The 13706-nt window shown below is 38.5% G+C and overlaps 1 protein-coding gene across 1 annotated transcript; it reads left to right on the top strand.

Moving 5' to 3' along the window:
- Positions 1-7584: 7584 nt before the first annotated feature.
- On the top strand, positions 7585-9172 carry LOC308688126 (uncharacterized protein; the record flags this gene model as incomplete). The annotated part of the gene is made up of 2 exons (XM_081361035.1): positions 7585-7741; positions 7911-9172. The coding sequence occupies 2 exons, from the start codon at positions 7585-7587 to the stop codon at positions 9170-9172; spliced, it is 1419 nt and encodes a 472-aa protein (XP_081217161.1).
- Between the last annotated feature and the right edge of the window lie 4534 nt (positions 9173-13706).

Below are 13706 nucleotides of genomic sequence, written 5' to 3'. Positions count from 1 at the left end.
TCTGACGAATGATCAGAGAGGAAACAAACACACATCTTCCTCTATATTCGCATTCCCCTTGGGCATCATAGCATGTGTTGCCATTTGAAATGCATCTCATAGTTTTTGGTTGCTCAGTGTGACTAAAACATTCAATGCGCAATCCCCCTCCCTCTCCTCAGACCCACGGTACAATGGGATAATAGCCAAAACAGCATTAGCGAGATCTAACGCACAGGCATAAATAGATGAGTCAGAGTTCCTCCATTTGCGCATTGATGAGATCCTGAGATGAGCCTCTATTTGCATCCATTGGTTAGAGTAGTTGGGGCATATTTACGTGAGTCACACTTTCTTTTGTCCCGTAATGGGACAATTATTGCATTAAATTCTCAAAGCTTACAGTTTTATGAAGCGTGAAGGTTTCATTTGCTGATTATATCAACTGACGGATAAGAACGGAGCTCATTCACACCTCGTTCAGTCAAGCTCAAAAGAATCAATATTACAGTGTGGAGAGTGTAATAATGGCACATGACTGCTAGGGGGAGCCATTTAGTCATGCTCTGTGCGTCAAAAGAATTTATTTTGTGACGCCAGGTCTGACAGTTCTGCCTTTAAACAAGCTATCAACTATAGAAGACTTGTCAGTTAAACCTCTTTAGATTTATACTGTCTTTCAATCCTTCCACTATCATTAGCCTAACAGATTGTGACATTGTCTTCTCAGGCCTTCAGCTGAGTGTGGCTCACAGTGCCAGTGGGTAAATTCTTGTGTTTGTTATCCCTGACAGCGTTCTTTCCATCTGTCATAAGCACTTGTTACCTCAGTGAGTCGGGTTGGTGATGTAATCGCTGACACAGTGACGTTCAATGGCGAACATCTCCCACCACCACAGGCTGATATGCATCCCATGGGAGCTTGAGTTGCTGATCAACAAGCGCACGTAAAGCTTTCACCCTTTAGCAATGCAACCATCAAATGCAATCCGCCATCATCTTTTCCCCCTCTCTGTACAGATTCTTTCTTTCCTACTTCCTCCCCCTCCTGTAGCCTTTGGAGCTTGCTCATAATCGACAGTGTAACCTCCAGACACCACTCTCGCGCACTCGATTCTAGGGCCGGGGCCCCGGTGCCACTCACCCCAAAACCCAACCTCCCTCAGCCAGCGCTGGTCTGTGTGGAGATTATGTAAGCCTGCCTCTATAAATAGTGGCACCCGGGATCTTTTGTCTTTACCTGCTCGCTCTTAGCCCAACAGTTTTATTTCTGGAGAGCTTGTGGAAGCAGTGCCATGCAGTGCGCCTGTTACCATAGTTACTTATGTTAGCGAGGAAAGGGAGAGAGAGAGACGCCACATTCTTATTTTGTTTCCTCATAGCAGCAGCAGTGCAATCTGTTTGAATAGACTCATCCCTTTTCAGTCTGTAGTTGTCCCTCAGAAAAGGTGATGAATTCTTTTATAGGCTTTTATTGAATCACCTTGATGGGGGTCAGTCGTTATGAAGCCTGCCTGTTGAAGAAATACGCTGTGCTAACTGCTCGAATTACACAGTAGGGAGAGAACTGCCACGCGAGTGCATGAGGAGTTTGTTGATTTCTCCAAATGGTTTAGGTTGCAGCTTGGGAGTTGAGGAAAAAGTAATGGGCCTCATCCCCAAAACAAGCAAGGGTGCTAAAACATTTAGCACCCTGCTGCGTAACATGAAGTGAGCCCTGTCGCTGTGGTGCTACGCTAATTTATCCTCATTTATTGTGATTAGATAACTCTAGGTAGCTGGAGGAGAGCCAGATTGGCCTGCTGGTGTGCTTCTGGAGCTGCGGCTCAGAGTAGAGAAGAGGTTGCTGGGAATGTGGGGGAGTCAGTCAGAGCGGGCGGGGAACTGCTGGAACCCTCCGCAGTCACGATCAGGAAGAAAGCTGAAGCTCCGGCCCCTCCCAGCCTGAAAGGCGAGGATGGATGTCCGGGGACAAGGGTGGGCGAGCACAAGGGTGTATTTCTGGAACTGCAAGGGAAACCTGCAGCTCGCTGAGTGGGGTTTTGGTTGTGCAATCGGGCTTCCCTAACCCCACTCCCACACTCCGTAGACGGAGGAGAGCGATAAGTCTCTGGTTGAAAAGAGCCATGCTTTCTGAAAGGGGTTCAGGCGCTAAAGCGAAGTCATGCATGGGATTGCGAGTGAAAAGGGAAAAAGAAAGCAAAAATGATTTGGCAGAGTGATGCAAGCTTGCATTGAGTCGTGTTTCCGGTCGTGGAATCTCTGATGTTGGCGCTCCCAATCCCTTTTTTCGGTCTCTCATTGTTGCTATGGTTTGAGGAAGATGAGCCTTCATCCGGTGCCGTTGGGGGTTTGTAATATGGGACATATACTGCAGAAATGTGATGTGGAGGGCGTATGATTCCTCTGCCTCTTGAAACCCTATACCAGATGTTTTTGAAAGTACTCCAAAGCCCCTCTTTTCAATACGTACTTCATGCATGGCAAGCCCATAAGCTAGATCTTTTTACAATTGGTAAAACCGTTATCTTATCTTAATATTTTAGATGAATCCTTCTTATTTCTTTTTATAGATGCAATAAACTTTCTTTTTTGCAGTGCTGCTTCTTCCCTCAGCTCAATCATTGCCTTGGGAATTTGTCAAATTATGTGTGGATACGATTATACCATTTGTTAATGGTGTTGTTGAGCGTTCTACAAAAATGCTGCTATGAACAGATGGATCACAAGCAGAAAAGAAAATGAGTGAAGACTTAGTAGAGATGCAGCATTCATTTTATTTTCACATGCTTTGCACTGTCAGGAGCTTGTTTTGACCAACCAATATGATCTATAGACATCATCTATTTTGCAATTCGATTGTTTAAAGCTCTCAAATCAATGACTGAATGGACTCGAGATATATGTAGATGTTGCAGTGCCAGCTCAGATCATCCGATCTGAAAATACCGACACATCGATGGTCTCATTACACTTTTACCTTCATTGCATTTCTTTGGTGTAATAATCTTGGTAAGTGCAGGAATTACATAAATCCATTACTGAGCTCCGTGGCATTTTGCAGAGGCGAGAGGTGAGCGCTACTCGGCAGTTATCACAACAGCGTCTCAGTGTTGTGAACTCTTTAAGAGAAGAGCTTTTTAATAGGTTTAGGTCAACTGGGAGAGACCACTGGAGAGGGGTATATTAGGGCCTCGAATAGGGGAAAGTAGCGTGATGCGAACAGTTACCTCCAGAAAATGTCAAACTCGTTGTTAAGTATGATTTTGTATCATCATAATAAGAGGGATATTTCGTGCACCACCAAACCCAGTTCCATCATGCATGCAGATGCTTCTTTGTCATCGTGCATATGTGTTTATGGAAACCTATTGTACTCCTAAATGGGTTACATCTACATGCCAATCTATTTACTCAGGCCTGTTCCAAAATAAATGAAAAATACTGCAACTGCCAATACTTAATGCACATGCTGATAAATACAAAAAAAAAAGCCATAAATAAATAGATTTGGTTGAGCTAAGGATACTTGAGTAGGCTTGTGCTATAATGAGTGCCTCGCTTTTTGCAGCCCACTGCTCAAGATATTCTTCCTCATATCTTATTTTTTTTTTCTTTCATTGGTGCTCCAGTGGCCTGTGCAAAGTAATAGTGTACAAGAGTGGCAATCACTGCTGGATGGGGCTAACTAGAGTTCTCTAGTGATTTTGAAGGCACCTGAACCTCGCATAAAGTTTCCGCCTACCTGCTACAGGACAAGTGGACATCACCGTACCCCTTCTGTGGTTCCTTCACTGGTGTTTTGCACAGGGGTTTAGCTGGTCATTAGCGGCTTCAAGCTGGCAGACCATCTTGAACCAGCAGTGCAAGCTGTTTTTTGAACATAGTGGTTGGTCAACCTTCCACATTCAGCAACACAGCTTCTAGGTTAAACTGGATTTTTGCAACAGGGAATTGTAGCTGTAGAGAGTACAGCCACCATTGTAGGAGTTCCCTGCGTGTGCAACTGTAATCCAGGTAAAAAAGAATTTGGCTAAGAAGCTTCAAAACATAAATTGGATTTTTTTTTTATTATTATTCTAAAATCTAGGCTACATTTTTGTTTAAATGCCTTCTTAGAAAAACTATATTTTTCATTAACTTTCAATATTGCTTTAATTTCTTGCATGAAGAGGCAAAATCCTAGAAATTAGCCTGATTCAACACCTTTGGATATGACAACAGTACATGGGTTGATGATAAATTAGGATGTCCAAACGTTTTAATAACTCTAAGAATGAAAGCAGATGACACTTTTCTTGCACCTTTTAAAGTTACAATTTAAAATAATGCTTTTCTATTTTAATATAGTTTAAAATGTAATTTATTTCTGTGACGCAAAGCTGAATTTTCATCAGACATTATTCCAGTCTTCAGTGTCACATGATCCTTCAGAAATCATTCTAATATGCTGATTTATTATCAGTGTTGGAAACAGTTGTGCTGCTTAGTATTTTTTTTTTATAACCTGTGATCCTTCAAAAGTTTGGGGTCAGTCATTTTTTTTTTTTTTTTTTTTTTTTGAAAGAACAAGGATGTGTTAAATTGATAAAAAGTGAAGATTTATATTGTTAGAGAAGATTTCTATTTTGAATACATGCCATTTTATTTAACTTTTTATTCATCAATGAATCCTGAAAAAAGAATCACAGGTTCCATATCTATAAAGTAGCACAACTGTTTCCAACATTGATAAGTATCAAATCAGCATATTATGATTTCTGAAGGATCATGTATCACTGAAGACTGGAGTAATGATGCTGAAAATTCATCTTTGCATCACATAAATAAATTACATTTTACATCATTAAAATAAAATAAAATATTTTAAATTGTAATATTTCATAATATTGTTTTGGGTTTTTTTTTTGTATTTTTGATCAACTAAATGCAGCCATTGAGACTTCTTTCAGAGACTTCTTTCAAAAACATTTTAAAAATCTTACCAACCCCAAACTTTTGCTCAGAAGTGCATAGTCGTAACATATTCAAACCTGTTTATAGTTGTTGTTGCTGCCCTTGTTGTTCCGCTGTAGACCATAAAGTTGAAGTGGAATCTGGTGCTGCAGTTCTCAATGTTCTTTCAGCACTTGTACCTACTGCAATTGTAGTTTTTAAGCTTTCAAAACAAACTCTGTTCCTGATGTGGCTGGCAGATTTGCAGATGAAATGGCAGTTCCTGTTACTTCTGGAGCATTTGATCCATCCATTACAGTTGTTGTGTACTTTTTTTTTTTTTTTTTTTTACCCACTGATGTTGCAGTTTCCTTTGGTGTACATTTTAACGTCGTTCCCACAATATTTCTTGTGTTTATGTTGTTTGTTAGCTGTATTGAGGTAGTTGCTGGTGTGGTTGATGGAGTGATTGTTTCTGGATATATATATATATATATATATATCTATATATATATATCTATATATATATATATATATATATCTATATATATATATATATATATATATATATCTATATCTATATATATATATATCTATATATATATATCTATATATATATATCTATATATCTATATCTATATATATATATCTATATATATATATCTATATATATATATACATACATACACACATACATACATACATATACACATACATATACATACATATACACATACATATACATACATATACACATACATATACATACATATATACATACATATACACATACATATACATACATATACACATACATATACATACATATACACATACATATACATACATATACACATACATATACATATACATATACACATACATATACATATACATATACATATACATATACATACACATACACATACACATACACATATACATATATACATATATACATTGGGGGTGTGCCTAAGACTTTTGCAAAGTAGTGTGTATATTTGGTGTTGTGTGAACAGTAGTGTGTATTGTATGCTATAATTATACTACTATATATCTTTTTTTTTTTATGTGACAATTTTAAGAAATAAATTATTAGGCCAACTTACATTTCTATATTTTTTGTAAGACTTTATTTACAATTTTCTACCCTTAAACAGCCTAGACATTTTTGACTGTTACCTAAAACATCTACATGACTTTTCATTCAGAAATTGAAACCATGTTAATCACAGAATAGGAATTTGTAAGTATATTTGTATGCATTTCTTTTACATTTTGTTTAACTCTTGAGGGGGAAAAAATAGGCAAGGTGAAAAAGAAACCGTTTACCGTTCTACTGTTATATTAAACCCATAGCAAGAATGGCACCACTATGGCTTCATACACAGACTGCAGGCCGTGAACTATAATTGTAGAATGGAGTAGCCTGCTATTTCAAGTGGCGCTCTCCATGGTGCTGGACAGCAGTGCACTTTTCTTACCGCCAGCTCTGCGCGACGGATGCCAGAGCGTCTCCACAACCTATACTTGTTTGGGGTAAATATTTACCTTCGACTCGGGGCCATATTACTTCATTTTGTACACTATAATTAGTTTTCATTTCTGTTCATTTTATTATGATCCATCCAGCAAGTGTAGGCCTTTTCTGTATCAAATTATACCTAGTCTACGAGCAGATATACAATATATCCTACTCGAGTTATGGAAAACTGGAATTTTGGAACTGCGGTGCTGACAGATTGGTCAAATGAATGGCAAAGCATTAGCTAGTTAATAAGGTGATAGGCCAACTATTTTGCTTATAAAAGCGGGTATATGAATGAGTGTTTCTTTCCACGCGTTATGCTACATATTGTATCACCGCATGCCTTTTTACATCATAATTCATTTGCATGACAAACTGAATGATATATACATTAACAGTCAGTTAATTGCTGAAGTTAATTTTTCGTTATGCTTGAAAGTTTGTACAGTTTGTGAAATGTCTAGTAGGAAATACGTTTTATAAGACGTTATAAAACGAAATCAAAGGAAATTGACTGAAATTCGATGTCGATTTTTGAGCTTTGTTTGACAGACTGAAAATGACACTTGTATATTCTATGACTTAAACACTTTTGCGTTTATTTTCGTCATGAACGCGTGCAGATGTTGGCTATTTAAAAACGCAATCTAATGCATATAGGGCTTAATTTTGAATTAGCAAAGAAACATGCATAGCTGAAGCCATGGCTCTCCCTCGTTCCCTTACACTTAACGAAAGACTTGTTGAAGCGTCAGAACCGTAACTCTCCTTTTTTGGGGAAGCCCGTCATATCCTCTGTCCATATATGGTCACGAAGATGACACGCAGCGGGGAATCCTCTCACTGGAGACAATGAATGGGGAGGAGGGCTGATCGGTGAAACGGAGTGTATAAAAGCCGAGCGAAGGGAAGCCGTTGGTGTGAGAATCAACAGATCTACACTACAGATAGCTGGAGAGCATTATTACTTTGACGCAGATCTCAAAAAGGGGGAATTCCAAAGTATTTACATTTCTTTTTTGGACGAACGCCTTCACGGACTTAACTATCGGATCCGTTTTTTGCTCTTTCTTGTGTTTGCAATAGCCCCTCATCAATAACCTGTTCGGACTGACAGCCATTGGAAAGCCATTTACGGAAAGATGCTTAACAACATGGATTTGAACTCTCAAGATTCTTTCTACTCGCAGTTTGAGAACTGTAACAGTTCTGCGATAGGGATGGAAACTCACGGCTCCAAAGACAGCCAGGATGTTTTCATGGATTCTGGAAGGACAGCACCTGCCCATTTTGCACACGGTGAGTTTCTGGCAGTTTCTGGTTAATTATAGACCAGATTTCAGTACTGCTGCATGAATATAATCCTGTATATAGTGCAAGTTAATTCAAGGCACTCACGAAACTATAACTGATTGCACATTTCACTGAAGGCACTGACGCATGTCTGCTTTTTTTCTCTCCATATCAGGTGCGCCTATTACCCCCAAAACGGAGCCCACGAGTACAGATCAGTATAACTCTTGTCAGGGGCCGAAAGAAAGCTACGCAACCTCCTTAGCTTACTCGGGCAGCTTCTATGTGGAAACATCTCAAGGAACACCTTGCAGCACGGAAACACTGCTTAACATGATCACCGAAATCGTTGGCATCTCAACAACCCCAGTGTCGGATGCGCAACAGTGTGCTGACGGTACGATGAACGCAAGCCGTAGCAGTTTTGGCGACGAGGGGGTCCAAACGCAGGCCTCCACGTGCACCACCCCGCCGCTGTATTCCCCGGGACAGACAAGCCACAGTTACCCGGACTCCCAGACCGCCACGCAGGCCCAAGACTCCGCTGCATCGCATCTAAACTTTCGCTCCTCTGCGCAAGACGCAGAGCCGCTGTCCGAGAGCGCGACATTCCCGGTGGTCATCAAAAATGAATTCGAGAGCAGTTGTTACGAGTGGGGGACCTTCAATAAGTCATACTTGGATGCTGGCTTCCAGTCAGAGGCATTCTCCATGTCGAATAGTTTTCAAGCTGATCAACAGGTGGACGTGAAAGAACTTTTAGACTCTTATTCTCCCATTTGCTCAAACCCAGAGACTGAATTCAAAGTGGAGAGCACTTTAAAACAGGAGCAGTGCTTTGGAGATTCTTGCACACAGGGCTTCAACGCTCCCATGTTTAACTACTCCACCCCAGTTATGGATATCCCACCCACCAGTCTATTAAAACCGTCCATTTATCCAAACATTGAACTCCAGTCCAGTTGCGACACAACCTACTCGACTTCCACAATAGACTCGGTTCTGTATTCATCTTTATTGCCCGAGTCCTTCAGTCAAACTTACACACGGGCTCAGAAGCCTAATCGCGTAAGAAAGAGCCCTGCCTCTTCTACCGGGCCGGCCAAGGAGAAACCCTTCACGTGTCCGATGGAGACCTGCGACCGGCGCTTCTCTCGCTCGGATGAGCTCAACAGGCACATCCGCATCCACACGGGACACAAACCTTTCCAGTGCCGCATCTGTTTGCGGAGCTTCAGCAGAAGCGACCATCTCACCACACACACCCGCACTCACACCGGTGAGAAACCCTTTTCTTGTGATGTGTGCGGCAAACGCTTTGCCAGGAGCGACGAAAGGAAACGGCACGGCCGGGTGCATCTTAAACAGAAAGAAAAGATGGAGCTGAAGCCACAAGTAGTTAACGCGTGGCCGTTTACTTTACCCGAGGCCATTTAAGCGACAATTGTGATAATGAGCGCTCGTTGTGCGTGATGTCAAATCTTACCGTCTTGGAAGATTCAAGCTTACTAAAACAGTTGCTTAGGCTACTACAGAATACAACTCCAAAGCTCAAGTGAACGTCGTGGCAACTGAATCAAGCGACCCGCATGAGTGTAAAGGTCCACTGAGGTGACGGAGGTTCCCCTTTTCGTGAAATAGGGGATAGAATTTTAATACTGGACCTTCCGCAATGAACCTTGCGTGCAGCTTGAGGTGTGTGCAGCAAGTGCATAAACCTAAATCAAGTGTTTTTTATTTATTTATAAACTCCTCGACCATTATATTTCTTAATCGAGGAGCGTGTTTTGCAGAACACATGAACTGCAGTTCAGCACTTTTACTATGGAACAGCTCCAACCTCGACCTTGCATTGTAATGCGGCAGTAAAACGCACAGCTGGAATGTATTGCACTTATCTCCACTTTCGAACTTCAAATTGTTTTAATTCGTGCTTTTTGGTCTTTTCTATTTTAACGCTGTCACCTGTTTAAGAATTCTTAAAAAAATGCATGTATATGTTTACGTGATATTAATAATCACCGAGAGATGCTTCGCAGCACAAGTCAGATTTACCTCGTTTTACAACATGGTGGCATTATTGATTCATTCGTGCCAAGGTTTTTACAGCGTATTTTCCCCTTTATATAAATATATATAAATATATATATGTTTCATTTTGTTGCTATGCTAGCAAATAGTAATTGTGTTGTACAATTAAAGAATCCAGTTCTAATGTTGTCAAATTTACACAGCGAATGGGAAGAAATAAATACATTTATATGCCAATGATCATTTGTATTTTTCTAACAAGTGCTACTTTTTACATTTTATTTTGAACTGAAAGACTATTTATATCCTTATTTTTGATGTGTCCCTTGTGTTGTGGAAAGCACAAGCTCCACAAAACATGTCTTGAATTTCTTCAGTCCATAATTATAATAGAATATTTGAATGTATTAAGACAGTTTTAATACCATTGTCTACCCTAGGTATCTTCAATTCAATAACAGTTTTTTTTGTTGTTTTTTAACCAGATACTTGTGTGTTATTGTGTGACCTTGTGACCCTAATTCATGAATTATGAATTATCTAGTTCACATGGCTCCTTTATTTTGTGATGTGATGAGAAAAAAAAAACATAGAATAGCACAGGTTTCGACAGTGCTGTTGAGTGATTAGAAAAGCATACGTTGCTACGGTTTTCAGTAGTTCTTTCACATGATGCTAGACCAGTTTCGACATGCCTTTCAGCCTGAAAGCTTTTTGTATTGTACTAGCTGAATTAATTAATAGAGGTAATGGGGAAAATGTAGAAAATGTGAACTTGCCTTAAATTATAATAATCATACTGGAGAAATGATTTTGTACATATCAAGAACGTTTATACGCAATAATTTGGATGAACGTTGATGTTTGTTATTTTTATGACAAATATTTATGAATAAAACAATTTCTTGAGGTGTTTAAAGAGAAAGCTTTTCACTGAGAATGGTCATTCAAATGATACGGGTATAAGCAACATTTGCTATAAATGTTATTTTGTATACACTCCTCCAATCTGTCCAGTCCGTCTCATGCAGACATCTACACTGGCTCTGAGATCTTGCAATCTGTCGCCAAAGTGCTAAGCAGCAGCGATAGGGACTCCTCAGCATGTAGGCTGCCCCATACACATGACGCGTCCCGCTGGCAGTACATCACTGGCTCCCACTCCAATGCGTAAGAGCCTGTGCTGCTTCCCTGACACTAATCTACTGTCAGTGATCAGCATGCGATGGACTGCACAGCGGTACATTACACCATAATGTATTTGATCAAACTGTGGCATAGATCTCAATGAAAGTAGCGCTTGATGCCATCACTGTCCTCTTTGGAATAGGGTGTGTCTTGGATGATGAGTGTTGAAGTGCTGCTTTTGTACTGTACTGGCTATAGTTATAGTGCAGCACTTCATCTATGAATGACATTCGTATTTTCAACAAGGAAGAGAAATGATGGAAACCTATATTCAAACCAGAAACCACACATGCACTCTTAAACATGTAGGTTGCAAAATAGAGGGGTTTCAATGCCATAAATGCCATAGACAAAACAAAAGAAAGAACCCTATTCTTCTATAAAGAACCTTTTGTGGAATAGAAACATTCCATGCATGTTAAAGGTTCTTCATGGTTATCAATAAAGAACCTTATTTTAAGTTTTAGTAATATTTTATAAATAGAACCAAGTCTCACTATAGTGTCAATTTTCCACATCTGAGAATAGGAGTTAAGCTTAAATCAAAATGAAACCCTCGTTCCATTAGCTCAACTCATTCTACTCCCCTCACTAGTAGAAAAAAAAAAAAAAAATCTATTAAAACTCAAACTTTGCTGAAAGTTTCTCTTTGGGTTGATGTGGCTCCATGTTACTAAAAAAGCAACAGCCTACGTTAGGCAGCCATATGTCTTATACAGATATCAACAGCCACATAATTGGTGTCTCAGAATAATTCAGAGTCTTCATTGTAATAGAGTGCTGCAGGAATAACGTATTTTCGTTGGCCAAAAACTAGAAATGTGTTAGCATTTCAGCAGTTCCGGTTCCATCGTCCTGAATCAATGGGTTTTTGGTTAAATTCTTCAAATAATGTCTGTGATCAATGAGAGCTCAAGGTATTTTCATATTTTATTCTGTGACATTCCCTTTCTGATTTTTTTGGTTATACTTTATTTTAATGTGACGTCAAATAAGCAATGAGTAATTTTAACTAGTTACGGATATAAGGTTTGGTTTAGGGTTAGTTACTTGTAATTATGCACAATTAACTGTTATCACTACAGTAAGTACATGTAGCAACATGTAACTACATCACTTTAAAATGAAGTGTAACCTTTTTTTATGCATTTACTTGCCTTGAAAAAGACAGTTGCTAAGAAGTGTCTAAATGAGACTAAAGAGGTTGTCAGGGACAACAAATGTCATCACACCAAGCAGGAAAACTCATCTACTCAATATAGTCGGCTTTCACAGCCGCATTGTGTTTTTATAACCACGTGGTAACACTTTCTATGAAGCTTGTATTTATTATGCATTATAAGGGTATTCTTAAATGCATTATAATACATGCATAATGACTAACAAACAACCTTATAATGTGTACCATCTGATAAATAATCATAACAGTTACAATACATTATAATACTTACCTATTTGTGGTTATAACTTTTAAGAGTATATGCATTCCATAAATCCCAGAGTTTCATATATTTTACTTTTCCAAGTCTCATATCATGACATTGTTTACTTATCTGCACAGTATCATACTACATCTTATGAGTGGTATTTTATCGCTTACAGTAAAGTGACAAAAACAAAGTCTTCTTTTAAATATCCAAAAAGCTTTATAATGTGATCATAATATTTATAAGTGGTCTTTGTCTGCTTTAAGTAAAGTAATAAAAGTTAAGTCCTTTTGAACAGCCATATGATAACATGAAGTGGTTATAAGACATTTCCCAAAGGTAAAATCAATGTGGTGTGAGTACAAAGGATCAATACATTCACAATGCAAATCATGTTTTATTCATAAAAACTGTAAAACGATAAGGCTTTACCAAATCTAATATGTAGGTAAGTATTATTACTGTTGTTATGATTATTCATGAGATACAACACATTATGAAGTTGTTTATAAGACATTATGTGTGCATTAAAATGGATTAAGAATACCATTGTGATGCATTATAAATGCAGGCTTCATCTGGTGTTATAATGCATTGCAATCTTATAAATTATAACCACAAATAGCTAAGTATTATAACTTATTGTAACTATTATTTATCAGATGATACACATTATGAAGTTGTTTATAAGGCATTCTGCATGTATTATAATGCATTAAGAATACCATTATAGATAAAAGCTTCATTTAAAAAAAAAAAAAGACTGAAAAACTGACAATTTATAGTCTATGTGTAGCTTTTTACTCCTGGCGTTTGTATTTAGATCATTTGTGAAGACTATCATAGTGAACAAAATATAAACGCAAACTTTTGTTGGTCACAAATAATCCAAAAACCAATGAAAAAAAAAAAAAAAAACTATTGGGTTTTTGTCAAGGGAACCAGTCTGATGAAATAAATCATCATATGCATAGGCTATATGTAGCCTATACCTACATTACTAGCTGGTTGTAAACTAGAAGTAATGTGGGCCAATACATTGCAGAATTACTTGTTATTTTTCACCATGTAGGCTACATTTTCCTTATTATTAATACATACAGAATGTAATACATTTTCCTTATTATTTCCTATTTACAGCAAAACAAAATGTCAGTGAAGTGGTCTCTTGTACTTAAATTCAGTCCATGAATGACTTATTATCAGGCAGTCTGAGCCTGCATGTATTCTGTTCCAAGTCCATTGAACTCCTCCAGTGCACTGCCAGTGAAATCCTCCATGTCCGTCAAATTAAGTGTTTGTTTTATGACGCGTAAAGGCCCGAC

Source organism: Scardinius erythrophthalmus (genome assembly GCF_964197995.2).
Source record: "Scardinius erythrophthalmus genome assembly, chromosome: 3".
NCBI lineage: Eukaryota > Metazoa > Chordata > Actinopteri > Cypriniformes > Leuciscidae > Scardinius > Scardinius erythrophthalmus.
This window is presented reverse-complemented; position numbering and strand designations above follow the sequence as displayed.